Below are 14,005 nucleotides of genomic sequence, written 5' to 3' on the forward strand. Positions count from 1 at the left end.
TCGGAAAGAGAAAGTACTAAATAATAATCCTGTACATTAGTGATGCTGCTATACCAGGTATACTCTTACACTGATATAAAGAAATGATACACTGAATATCGAAATAATTTTCCCTATCATTCTATATAAGAAAATACTATTGGTTTAATACAGAAATCTTTGTCACCAAACTAAAGAATAATTTGTGTATGTTTCGAGAGCATGAACATCTCATTTCTACATTTTATATATTTGCAAGGAAAGAAAAAGAATCAGGAGATAGTAATTTGAAAATTTAGTACATAATTACTAGAGATATACCAGCATGTGGTAATCAAATAACACTCACTACAAATAATGGGAATCACACAAAGCCAAGCACTGTACAAGTTCCCAGTCTTCCAACATGAGCTAATCCTGGGCATTATTATATCAATACACATGTTACATATCAGAGTCTAATGCTTGCACAATGCTATCTTCGCAGAAGTAAATCAAAACTGGGCTTTGACCATGCACCTATTCAATACCTAGAACCAAAGAAGTTCTGGTTAGATATAACCTCTACTGAAAAATAACTTGCTTCAGAAAAGAGAGCTAGTACAACAACAACAACAAAAAAACCTCAATTCTGATGAAGTAACCCACGCTGCCTAAAATACAGAACCAGAATTCCTAGAATTGATAAGCTTCTTTCATCAACTTGAATGGCCTAAATGCAAGACACTGGCACTGTGCTAGATGCTAAGATTCTACTGTTGATAAGCTCTTAGACTGTTAAGAAAAATCAAGATCCAACAAATAAGAACAAGTATAGTAAATAATACAATCCAGTAAAATACAGTATGCTATATTGGAAAGCAGAAAATAAGAACCCAACCTTAGAAAGCTATATACATATATAACTGGCCAATCAGTTTTACAGTCATATTTCGAGAGCCCTATTTCACAAATCAATAACCACTTCATAGTCTGACAAAATACATACATCCAAATTTCTCACACTGCTGCTTTATTTTTTCAGTTACATAAGTAACAGAAGTGACTACTGGATCAATAAGTGGCCTGGGCACACACACACACATTTCCATGCACACTAAGTGCTAGATCCTCATTCGAACTTTCATTCAACAAATACTGACAAATTTTTATATTAAGTGTTCTAAGGCTAGAGTGGTGAATAAGATAGTCTCTGCTCAAATGAAACAAATTTCCTAGTAGTTGCGACAACAATGAACAAGTAAATAAACACAGGTAGAAGTAGTTATTGTGAATATTATGGCTAGGTATTTAGGAGGTCAGAGAGTCTCTGAACGAAGCAGAAATCTACCGACCTTAGTCACAAAGAACAAATGTACAGGTCCTGCAAAGAAAATGCTCTTACCATGTTTAGGTAAAAAGGCCAATACAGATGAAACAAAGTGGATAAGGGAGAGAGTGGAAGGACATAAAGTGTGAGGAAAAGGGTAACTTGGGGGGGTGGTCACATAGGGACTGACAAAGACTCTGGAGTTTATTCTGAACATGATAGGAAGCCACTGGAGAAGTTTTTTTTTTTTTTTCAAGTTTGGGGAAATACATGATTTGATTTAACTATAGTATCAAACAACAGACTATATGTTGGCAAGAATGGAAATAAGGTAGGACACAGAAATGATGGTAGTTCAGACTAAATGGCAATTATATAGGTGGTATGGAAATGACAGAAAAATGTTACCTTAAAAAGAACAAATTTTTGAAGCATTACAAAACAAAACACAAAGCCGATAATAGAAGAGAAATGTTAAGAAATCCACAGAAGACAGAAACTAGATGCAACTAAAATGAGGAAATTATAGCCTACAGCATGTGTAGGAGGATAACTGTGAAAGATGAGAGAGAGTGTTGCCAGGTTAGTTTTAACCACAGAAGCAAGAGATGCAAGGAGCAGGAAGTGCCCAGGGGCAGCGGTCTTAATGAGCGGAGTGGGATCTGATTCACCGCAAGTCATCAGGCCATCTCCCATCTATTACACTGGATAAGCAGATGCCATCAGAGGTCTCTGCCCCTGAACTTGGAGCAATGAGTGTGGAGATGTCTGAGTCAGAATCCACTGTATTTGAGAGAGAGATCAAAGGCCAACCCAGTTAGTTAACACACAGGAGACCCCGAAGGATAAAACATCTCACCAGACACCTTAACCTTACATGTCTGCTATTATTATTGGAGAAGAGACATTAAATAGAAACTCGATCCACAATCAGGCAGGGTGATTATTAGGCATTATGTACCTCTACTGACATATCAGTTGTTTAATGTTAATGTTTATTCTGAACAGATTGGCATCTGTTCTTACTGGTTGATATTTATGGCATATTCATTATTAATTATTTTGAATATTACCCCCTGAACACAAAATATAATAAAACGGAAGGGCTCTGGTTCTGGTTCTGGGTAAAATGGAGAATGTACACTCTACTTTTACTGAATGAAACTAAAACCCCTAAATATAACTGAATACCCTGGAAAGAATGATGGAGTAGCAATCTGAGATCTCTGAAAACTAAATAGTAGCAGGCAAATTGTGGAAGGAAACCAAAACTTGAAGGACAACCAATTCAGTGGTGCATTCATTTCCTGCTGTTTATGTCCCCAAACCCCCAGCCTGAACCCAAAGAAAATCCAAATCCTAGAATGGCACATAAGGAACAAACAAAAAGATCCAAGTCTTCTCTTTCTAATTAGAGAATACAAATTGGGCAGTGGAGGGGGAGGGGGGATCCACACAGGAATGATGAAAATGTAGGGAAATCTCCTGGATCTTTTCTCTTTTTCCTTTCTCTTCCAGTTCTGGCCACAGGCAAGCCTATTTCACTAATAGCAGTAGCTCTGAGGGAGGAGGACTCCTCTCTGACTAGAGGAGCAGTGATATAAGGAATATGATATAACTTATAAGGAGAAATCAATAAATCCACACTTATGGTCTGAGATCTCAACTTGTCTTTCCTAATTGACAGAATGAGCAAACAGAAAATTAGCAAAGACATAGAAGACCTGAACAACCAGACTGACATTTATAGAAGCTTCCATGTCAAAAGAGCATAATACACCTTTTTTTTTTTTTTTTTTTTTTTTTTACGTGCACACAGAACATTTAAGATAGATCATTTACTGGGCCATAAAATAAGTCTCAATAAAACATGATTTAACTCACAGAATGTGAGTTCTTTGATCAGAGTGAAATTAAATTAGAAATCAATATAAGGAAGATACCTGGAAAATACTCAAATGTTTGGAAACTATATCAACACACTTCTAAATGACATGTGGTTAAAGAAGAAATCAAAAGAGGAATTGGGCAGTATTTTGAAATAAATGAAAATAAAAGCATTACTCATTGAAGTCTATGAAATGCAGCTAAATCAGTACATAGAGGGAAATTTATAGCACTAAAATTCCTAAAGTAGAAAACAAAGTCCCAATATCAATCATTTCAGCCTCTACCTTAAGGAACTAGAAAAAGAAGAGGAAAAACCCAAAGCAAGCAAAGGAAAAGAAATAATAAAGAGCAAAGCAGTAATTGATAAAATAGAAAACATGAAAGCAATACAGAAAATGAATGAAAACTGATTCTTTGAGATCAATAAAATTGATATATTGCTATCTAGAATGATCAAGACAAAGAGAATAAATACCAAAATCACCAATATTAGGAATGAGAGAGGTGACACCACTACAGTTTCTACAGATTTTAAAGTTTGCTCAAGAAAAAAACAGGCAGTTCCTGTCGTGGCACAGAGGAAATGAATCCAACTAGGAACCAAGAGGTTGCTGGTTTGATTCCTGGCCTCAATCAGGGGGCTTAGGATCCGATGTTGCCATGAAATGTGGTGTAGGCTGCAGACTCAGCTAGGACCTGGCATTGCTGTGGCTATGCTGTAGGCTGGCAGCTGTAGCTCTGACTGGACCCCTAGCCTGGGAATTTCCATATGCCAAGGGTGTGGCCCTAAAAAGACAAAAATTTAAAAAAAAAAAAAGATAAAAAAGGAAAAAAAACAGATAATTCAAATAGTCCTATATTTACTTAAGAAATTTAATTTGTATCTTAAAACTTTGCTGCAAAGAAAATTCCAGGCACAGATGGCTTCTCTGTGAAACTCTATCAAACATTTATGGATGAAATAATATCAACTCTATACAAAATATTTCAGGAAACTGAAGAGGGGAAAATAACTGTCAACTCTCAACTTATTCTATGAGACCAGGAGTACCTTGTTACAAAAATCAGACAAAGACATTATAAGACAAGAAAATTAAAGACCAGTATCCCACATGAACATAGATGCAAATATAATCTAAATTGTCTTAGCACATCAAATCTATCAACACACAAAAACAGGCCACACAGGTCAGATTTGTTCACCCTGCTTTAGAGCACTACTTCCCACCATAATGGTCCAAATCAAATAATAAAAAAATATTTGTACAACATTAAACTGATAAGGGTTTACCACGGGAGGTGATTGGCATAGCCATCAGCTACCTCAGATACTGCCCCAAGGACTGAGAACTTATTTCGAACATCTCCTTTCCTACATATTATTTGTTTTTACTTGAGTTTAGAACTTTTTTCCACTTAATATGTATTTATCATTAATTCAACCCCGAGCTTTTCATCAATTATCTACATCTTTTTGATATATAATCAAATGCATCAGATTTCTATCAATCTCATTTTCCTGAGAATGGCTCTTCTGGAGGCTTCTAGCCTACTCCAATTTGATTTATTTGCCCTCTATCCTGTCTTTTCATTGCATGCTGAAGATTTCTTTACCTTTCTCCTTTGTTAAATGTCCTATTTCCCATTTCTCTCTCTCTCTCTTTCTTTTTTTTTTTTTTTTTTTTTTTTTTTTTTTGCTTTTTTAAGGTGGCACTCACAGGGCATATTGAATTTCCCAGGCTAGGGGTTGAATCAGAGCTATAGAAGCAGCCTATGCCACCGCCATAGCAAGGTGGGATCCAAGTCGCACCTGTGACCTACACCACATTTCATGGCAACACTGGATCCTTAACCCACTGAGCGAGGCCAGGGATCAAATTCACATCCTCAAGGATCCTCGCTGGGTTCATAAGCCTCTCATCCACAACGGGAACTCTTTATTTCTATATATATATATCTTTTTTTTATATATATCTTTTTTTTTTTTGTCTTTTCTAGGGCCACTTCCCACGGCATATGGAGGTTCCCAGGCTAGGGGTCAAATCGGAGCTGTAGCCACCGGCGTATGCCAGAGCCACAGCACACAGGATCCGAGCTGCGTCTGCGTCTGTGATCTACACCACAGCTCGCAGCAACGCCGGCTCCTCAACCAACTGAGCAAGGCCAGGGATCAAACCCACGCCGGCTCCTCAACCCACTGAGCAAGGCCAGGGATCAAACCAGCAACCTTATGGTTCCTAGTTGGATTCATTAACCACTGTGCCATGACAGGAACTCCCTTATTTCTATATTTTGAATAAAGTGATATTACAAATAAATCTCCAAGAAGGTAAGAAACATGCTTTTACTATGAGTTAACTCCATAATGATACAGTTCTTAATGACTTCTAATTGAGATCAGGTAGTTGTGTTCAGATAATGGAAATTACTGATTTTGTTGTTAAGTTCAGCATGTATAAAATTCAATTACACTCATTTATTTGAAAAATATTTAACCAACATAATTCAGAGAATATAAGGTAAATTAATAATCTTCCACATCTTTATCTGTGATATTTAATAAAATTAAACTTTAATATAAATTAGTATAATTTTTTCTATTAATTTGCACTAATTTTATTTTTAGAGTGGTATGGTCAGGCCACCCAAGATGGCTATTGGCTTGCTCTCTACACATCCCCTGCTTGATCAGTCCCTGCTTCACCTATACCCGACTCACATGACTGACCTTCCTTCTCAATCACAGAGCCTAATCAGTAAATGCCTACATACTTGTCCCAGCTAGTGACTGTTCTAATCTTTAGATCAGAGCTTCTCTACCCTGGTAGCTTATCAAAGGGGCGGTGAGGGGTGTGCCCCTCTGCAGGTTTCCCTGGTAACTGATGAAGTCAACCTGACATCAATTCCTCCTTCAACTAATAACACCCCCACCCCTACCCCCACCACTCCCACAGCCCCCCCAGCAAAGACTGCTGTCATGTCCTGCCCACCATCTGCCGCACACAGTGGGGTGTTGCTCCAGGACCTAATTTCAGACACTTAAGATTCCCCCTATCCATTAAACCATTGATGTTCCGTTGCTGACTCCAGGTCTTGAGGCTGGGCAAGTACAGGGCTTGCAGGCCTGCAGGGTGCAGCCCAACAGCTTTTATACACATAAGCTCATTTTCTTTCTTTCTCCTCCCCATCCCAGGTTTACTGATATAACTGACATATAACATTAAGTAAGTTTAAGGTGTACAATGTGTTAATTTAAGATATTTATATACTGCAATTCATTTCTTCCTCTTAATTTCTTTTTTCATATCAAAATGCATGTAAGGGGAAAAGAAGAGTGAAAATTAAATTCCTGACATATTTATAATACATGCATATTATTTAAGAATGATTCAGTCCCAGTTAAAATTTCAAAATTAACCTGCTGTTATTTCTCTTTTTATTCCACAACAATTTTATTTAAATTCATACACTCTAAAACTTGGGAAGAACAAAGTTGGAGGAAAAAAAGAATAGGATTATAGAATAAATCAACCAGGAGCTTTCAGAGGATTAAAACACCACATATCTATATATTTAAGGCTTTACTTTATTTGTAAATAGACTCTCTACAAACCAAATTCAGTAACGACTGCCTAAAATTTTGTAATATATTCATCAGTTTGGGTTCCTAACTCTCATCTTCTTAGAGATGAGTTATTCACTCAACAGTATTTACTCAATAATTACTGTATACCAGGTACTTATTCTTGGCACTGGAAATATAGCAGTGGGAAAAAAAAGATAAAAATCTTTGCAATCATTGAACATTCTAGTTCTGGACAGGGAAAATAAATACAAAGTTGACAAATACTATGAAGAAAAAGGAACGTCAAGGTACTAGTCATGCAAATTTAAGTAAGTTAGGTAGAGAAGGCCTATCTAAAAATACACTGATACAAAATATTATAACCTAGTTTTGAAGTTGTCACTTCAAACAGCCAGTCAAAAGCCTGTGTTAATTTTCAACAGAAAGGTAAATAAGATTGTAATTTTAGACAGTAATTATACACAAAATCTTTTTCCTCTAAGAGAGCCAAGATAACAAATATTGCATTGACGAAATTTTTTAAAAGCCAGTGATACTACAACAAAGGTTACTGCTAAAAATTTACTTTTGGTTATGTTCCAAAAGTGCTATGGAGAAACAAACCACAATGCTCCAAATTACTTAAAACCTTAAAATTCTTTTTAAAAAAGAGACTATTTTTCATTTTCTTTTATCACGAATAAATGATTATCACACAGAACTAATTAGACTGTAACATTTAAAGCCCGAAAGGAGAATATCTAAACCAGACCCAGTAAAAATCCTAGTCCTCAGATTAAGTACTACAAAGGAATAGCTGACATCTTTTCTTCTTAATTTAATAATAAATTTCAAATGTACCTTGCCCAGAGCGGCTTTGGCGAGAGTCTACACTTGACTGTCTTCGTTCTGGTGGTTCCTCGTTCCCTCCATCTGCATAAAATAAGAAAGATCATAAGCAAATAGATAGTGAACTTAATATATGTGGTGACATGTCTATCTTAAAACTACTATATCTATCATTTGTTTTCATTTCTTATTATCTCAATCATTAAAACATTTGAGGATTTTTCATAAACAAACCAAAAGTTCTTAGCCTTATCTTTGTGGGGATGGTTTGCATTCCCCTCCGAAAGTCTAAAGAAAATGAAGGTGTTCTTTCTCTACTTCCACACATATCCAGTCACTTGGCTATAATGAAGCAATGTTACCAGCTCTAAAGTGCATTCACAGAATTTCAGTTTAAAAACCTTGACTTAAAGCAATGTCTGGGAGTTCCCTGGTGGCCTGGCGGTTGAGGGTCCCCCATTGTCACTACTGTGGCATAGGTTTGATCCCTGGCCCAGGAACTTCCACATGCCATGGGTGAAGTCAAAAAAAAAAAAAAAAAGCAATGTCTAAATTAATTACAGCTGCTTATTTAAAGTGCATCAAACGATCCTCAGGAATATATGTTTTACTAAAATAAAAATTAAATTTACATGTTTTATGAGACATAATAAGAAAATTATATAATACGTGAAAGAGCAACAGAATCAAAAAACTCAGAAATGAGGAGAGAGAAAACAAGGAAGAATTAGAAACCAAACAAATAAGGACTGCTGGTAAGCACTGAATATAAAATTGACTGTACACCTAAGATTAAATGCGGTGTTTTTTTTGGTTTTTTTTTTTTTTTTGCTATTTCTTGGGCCGCTCCCGCGGCATGTGGAGGTTCCCAGGCTAGGGGTTGAATTGGAGCTGTAGCCACAGGCCTACACCAGAGCCACAGCAACGCGGGATTCCAAGCCGTGTCTGCAACCTACACCACAGCTCACGGCAACGCCGGATCCTTAACCCACTGAGCAAGGGCAAGGACCGAACCCGCAACCTCATGGTTCCTAGTCGGATTCGTTAACCACTGCGCCACGACGGGAACTCCTAAATGCGGTTTTAAATGGAGAGATTATAATATGTAATGGCTATATGATCTGACAGTGAGGACACAGCACAACCAAAACAAATGGGAAAAGAATCAACAAACAAATAAACTCATTTCAGTAATCAAAACTGGTGGTGGTAATGTTACAAGACCTCTGTATTTATAAAGAGGGATAAGGCAAATGAGTGATTATGGAATACTCTAATGATATGATCTCCATGAAAATCAGAATTCTCAGTGTGAAAGAGGAACTACAGATATAATATCAGAGAAGTGAAAACTCTGTAGCACTGAATCTATATTGGAATCATGAGCACAGTGTTAAAGTCACATGTATGTCCTAGCTCTGTCCACTTAAAACACCTAGACCAGTGACTGATCAAGTAGTAAATACCATCCCTAATGCCCAGACTGACCCTGAAGCACCATTCCCCATTAAAAGAAATCAGAATTTCTGAAAGAACCAGCTGGCTTAGCAAAGGAAATGTACTAGACAAACTTGGAACACCCTGACGTATGCAACAGTGCAGAAGCTACCAAAGACAATGTAAAATTAGGGTCATATCAAAAAGACTCAGTGAAGAAGCTCATCAACATGCAAGAACTCAGGGAATATCACTCCATGGATCTCTTCCTAGCTCTACCAGAGAACTAACTTTAGGCAACCAGACCACAGAAACATTAAATAAATCCTGGTGGTGAACATTAAATGTACAATTGACTGTAGATCATAATGATGTTTAAAACCAAAAACCAAAAAACACCACCACCATACTAACTGGTCACCTTCTGAGGCTGACAGGGACCCAGTTCATTATTCTGAAAACTGAGGAAATAAATGGAATAAATTAGCAATTCATCCTATACATCCTAAGCAAACTCTAGTTAGTAGCCAAGGAGTATATAAGAGAGCTATCTTTATAAAATTACTCCAGATAATAAATGGGAAACAGGGAGTTCCTGTTGTGGTGCAGTGGAAACGAATCCGACTAGGAACCATGAGGTTGCAGGTTTGATCCCTGGCCTCACTCAGTGGGTTAAGGTTCCTGCGTTGCAGTGAGCTGTGGTATAGGTCGCAGACATGGCTTGGATCCCACATTGCTGTGACTGTGGTGTAGGCCGGCAACTACAGCTCCGATTGGACCCCTAGCCTGGGAACTTCCATATGCCGCAGGCGAGGCCCAAAAAAAGGAAAACAAAAGAGAGAATTAGAGTATCACCATTTCTTGACTTGCAATGAATCAAGAGCTCTGCAGGCATGGAGCATCAATGGCTAATAACATCAAAAAAGAGTAAAAATCAGACAGTATATGCCTCCTGATGATAGGAACACACAACTATAGTTTTATCAAGGCAAGCAAACTTCAGTCAGATGAAACCTCTGAATCTAGCTGTCAGTTTTCAATAAAAACAAAGGACAAAAAAAAAAAATGTTGAATTGTTCCTGAGTATACAATTAACAAAATATAGACTGTGGAAATTCTATAAATCAAACAATCCAGGACTTTAAAACAGATAAGGAAAAAAGATAAAGTATTATGTAGTCCTAAGTCAATGTAGGATAAAGATTCATTTTATGAAAATAGAAAACTATACCAGAAATCTATGGCATCTTATACCAGGTATCAGGGTGTATAAACACAGTCCTAGTCAATTTTCCTTCCTAGTGATCATCTAATTTTTTAAATGCAAATTTCTTTCCTCTGTTTTACTTGGGAACAAATTACAATGAGCAACACTCATATTCATACATGTCTTAAATTTTCATTTTTCCACATGGATAAAATTATATATATGTACCACATTCTCTGTTTTAACATCAAAAACATACCCCTGAAGTATGTGATAAATAATGTGAATAAAATACATACATCTTCCCCTCACTAGAACTGTCTTTCTAAGCAATAAAAGGAGAAAAATAAGTAAAAAACAAGGCTTCAAACAGTATTAAATTGGCATGATCTGCAGCATGTCAGGGTATCAATAAAACAACCTATAGGAAAAATGAAGACAAGAAATGGCATAAGACAGTTTTGAGTCAGCCAGCCAATGACAAGATAAAAAGTCACCAATTTTGATACCATCATAATCTAAAATTTAACTGTCTAAATTTTAAAAACTAAATCAGAAGTATGTTGCAATTTGAGCAATTCACTCCTCTAAGACTGAAATCTTAATCATATCTTACCCCAATGATGGCTAGTCATAAGAGGGGAGATTCCCAGGCAAAAACAAGCAGTTAAAGATTTAAAAAAAAAAAATAACAAACTCACCACTGTCCCAAGACGGTGTAGAAAAAAAAGTTCCAGTTCTTTGAAAGTGTTTGTGGTATGCTTATGGAATCAAGGACTCCATTATCCAAAATAGCAAGACTGCACTAACGTACAGTACTTTAAATGTTTTTACTTGGCTTAACACACAATTCCTCAGTACAGATAAGACCTCCCACACATGATACATACATCTACATTTATGGACAAAACAGAAGACCTACAGTCGTCAAACAAGTCAGGTTATTTGCATAAGACTGATGACCTCACCCTGGAGTGTGGAAGGTAGAACAGAGCTGTGTCTGTGAAGTTAGAATTTACTCACCAAGCTTGATTAAAGACTTACTTCAAATATATTTATTTGAAATTTACAGAGGAAAGCCCAGTGATGTTAACAAATACAAAATTTAAAAGGAAAAGATCTGACTGTCCAACTGAAGTGCTAGCTTTTAAAATCAAGACCTTAGATTTCCTGGATTTGTTCTCACTAGAGAACATTTGTTTTATTATCAGCATACTAGCTAAAGCTAGCAAATAATTTAAAGCAATGTACCTTTAATACTAAGAAACACTGTTAATAGACTTTCTAGTGCCATTATTTCAAAGGAGAAAACGTCAGAAGGAATTTTCCTTCTTAGGATACAATTGAAAGACAGCTTTTAATTCAGGTGTATAAAAGCAGTAAAATAGGTGTTCCCGTTGTGGCTCAGTGGTAACGAACCTGACTAGGATCCATGAGGATAAGGGTTTGATCCCTGGCCTCACTCAGTGGCTTAAGGATCCAGTGTTGCCGTGAGCTGTGTTGTGGTCGCAGATGCAGCTCAGATCTGGCATTGCTTTGGCTGTGGCGTAGGCCAGCAGCTACAGTTCTGATTTGACCCCTAGCTTGGGAACTTCTGGATGCCACACCTGTGGCCCTAAAAAGACAAACAAAAGCACTAAAATTGTCTTAGTAAAAAAAAAAAAAAAAGATCAATCACATAGGGATATTCAGTACTTAGTGATTTCCTATGAAGGAATGTAAGTTAGACAAAGCCTAATAAGAAAGTGCCTAACAAATTCCAGGACAAATGTTTTCTTTCCTACAAGTAGGGGATTCATTAAACGATTATTCTTCTCAATCCAGGGTCAAAATATTAACGGTGAAAAATAAACAACTTAGGGTATTTCCTAGTGGTGGCACAGTAGGTTAAGGATCTAGCGTTGTCACTGCTGTGGGTTGGTCACAGCTGTGGCACAGGTTCAATCTCTACCCTGGGAACTTTGTCAGGCCACAGGCATGGCCCCCCCAAAAAAAATTTAAAAAAAGAAAAGAAAGGAAAAAAAAAAAAAACCCTAAGTAACCTTGAATTTGATAGCCCCAGCCCGTTTTCAGTACTCTCAATTCAACAATGTGCCAGAATAAATATTAGATTTTATGAATTAAAAATTTAGACTTGTCTTTAATCCTCCTTTAAAAGCGTAAATATATAACCTTAATATAAGGGATGGGAGGTATTAAAACTGTATACATTTAATCTATTATATATACAGATTAAACTTTACTATTCAGGTTTGAATTCTGGTCTCTTACTATTCAGGTATGAATCTGCAAGAATTGTAAACACTTAATGCCAACAAGGGCAAACATGAATTCAGGGTCATGAATGGAATTCAAAGAAAATACAAAGGAAGGACCAGGAACCTACGCCAGATTTATTTATTAGCCAAGTGCCACTCATGAAGAGGTTCTTACAGAAGATGTTCCCTGGCTATAAAAGCATGATGATAACCAGAAAAGGTGAAAAGCAGCTCATCTGTCAGGTGTAGAAAAGAACTACAATTTGTTCAGTATCCATTCTCTGCTGGGTTATTGTGGTGCCAGTAAGGTCTCTACAACATTAGCTCATTTAATACTAATAATAATTCTTAGAGACAAGTATTACATCCATTGTAAATGTAAGATCAAGGTTCAGAGAAGTAAAGTGACTTTCCCCAAAATCACACTGCTAGTAAGTAGCAATTCTAAAACGAAAAGTGTTTGGTTTCAAAAAATCTGTATTAACTTTAAGACCCTTCACTACCTTTAACTTTAACAAAGAAATCATTTAGGTGGAGGTGGTAGTGGTATGGAACCGCATGGGAAAGAGAGCATAAACAGAGACCAATAAAGAGGTTACTGCAAAAATCTAGAAGGATGAACACTTGGACCAAGTGAGTAGTAGATGCGGTGGGTGAGGAGAGGTCAGATTCTGGATATATTCTGAAGATACAGTGGAGAGAATCTTCTGTATGAAGAGAGAGATAAAGAAGTCAGGGGTAATTCTGATATTTGGGGCCCCAACAATGGGTCTGCAGTTTACTGACATAGGAAAGACTGTGAAAGTATAGGTTTGGGACTCAGTTTTGGACATACTAAGTTTGAGATGCCTATTAGACAAATAAGCAGAGGTGGACATACATACGCCATCATGACATAAATTAGATTTAAACTTCATGAGATCCCCAAGAAAGAGTGTATAGATAGATAGCAAAGACACAGAGAGAAAGAATAGAGGTCAAAGGTCTAAACTTTGGAACTGAATTCAACATGTAGAGGCTTGGGGTATGAGGAGAGACCAGCAGACAGTAAATGGTAATGGCCAGAGAACAGGAGTAAAACTAGAGGACTATAGACGTCAAGGAATGAGTTTCATGGAAGGGAAAAGATCAAATGGTGTTAAGTCAAGCAATATGAAAACTGAGAAGTGACCACTGAATTTGATCCATGTACATGATTTAGTATGGTTCCTGCAAAGTGGTGGGGGTAAAACCTGATGGGATTAAGTTCAAGAGAGATTAGAAAGAGCCTCTAGAAAAGATCTTGCCTCTCCCTGGACATGAAAGGTAATCCCTGGAGACCCTGGATATTGTGGCTGCCATTCTGTAAACACACGGGGAATAAACTACAGGATAAAGTTAACACTATGGAAGTCAGGGTAGGAAAATACAAGAAATACAAAAAATAAGAAAATACAAAAAAGGAAATCATATAAACCCATTCTGAAACCCCAAGAAAAGTCCTGGAATACAGAAATGCCCTCCTCCTTGTG

The 14,005-nt window shown here is 36.9% G+C and overlaps 1 protein-coding gene across 15 annotated transcripts in view; it reads right to left on the minus strand.

The window, feature by feature from the left end:
• Window positions 1-14,005, minus strand: part of TANC2 (tetratricopeptide repeat, ankyrin repeat and coiled-coil containing 2) — a 365,248-nt gene that overhangs the window by 253,351 nt on the left and 97,892 nt on the right. For all 15 annotated transcript variants that reach the window (XM_021068126.1, XM_021068124.1, XM_021068122.1 and 12 more), the window contains one exon: window positions 7,605-7,676. In XM_021068126.1, the coding sequence (XP_020923785.1) occupies window positions 7,605-7,676 (72 nt within the window). The remainder of the gene's footprint in view (window positions 1-7,604; window positions 7,677-14,005) is intronic.

This window comes from Sus scrofa, chromosome 12 (assembly GCF_000003025.6).
Source record: "Sus scrofa isolate TJ Tabasco breed Duroc chromosome 12, Sscrofa11.1, whole genome shotgun sequence".
Lineage (NCBI taxonomy): Eukaryota > Metazoa > Chordata > Mammalia > Artiodactyla > Suidae > Sus > Sus scrofa.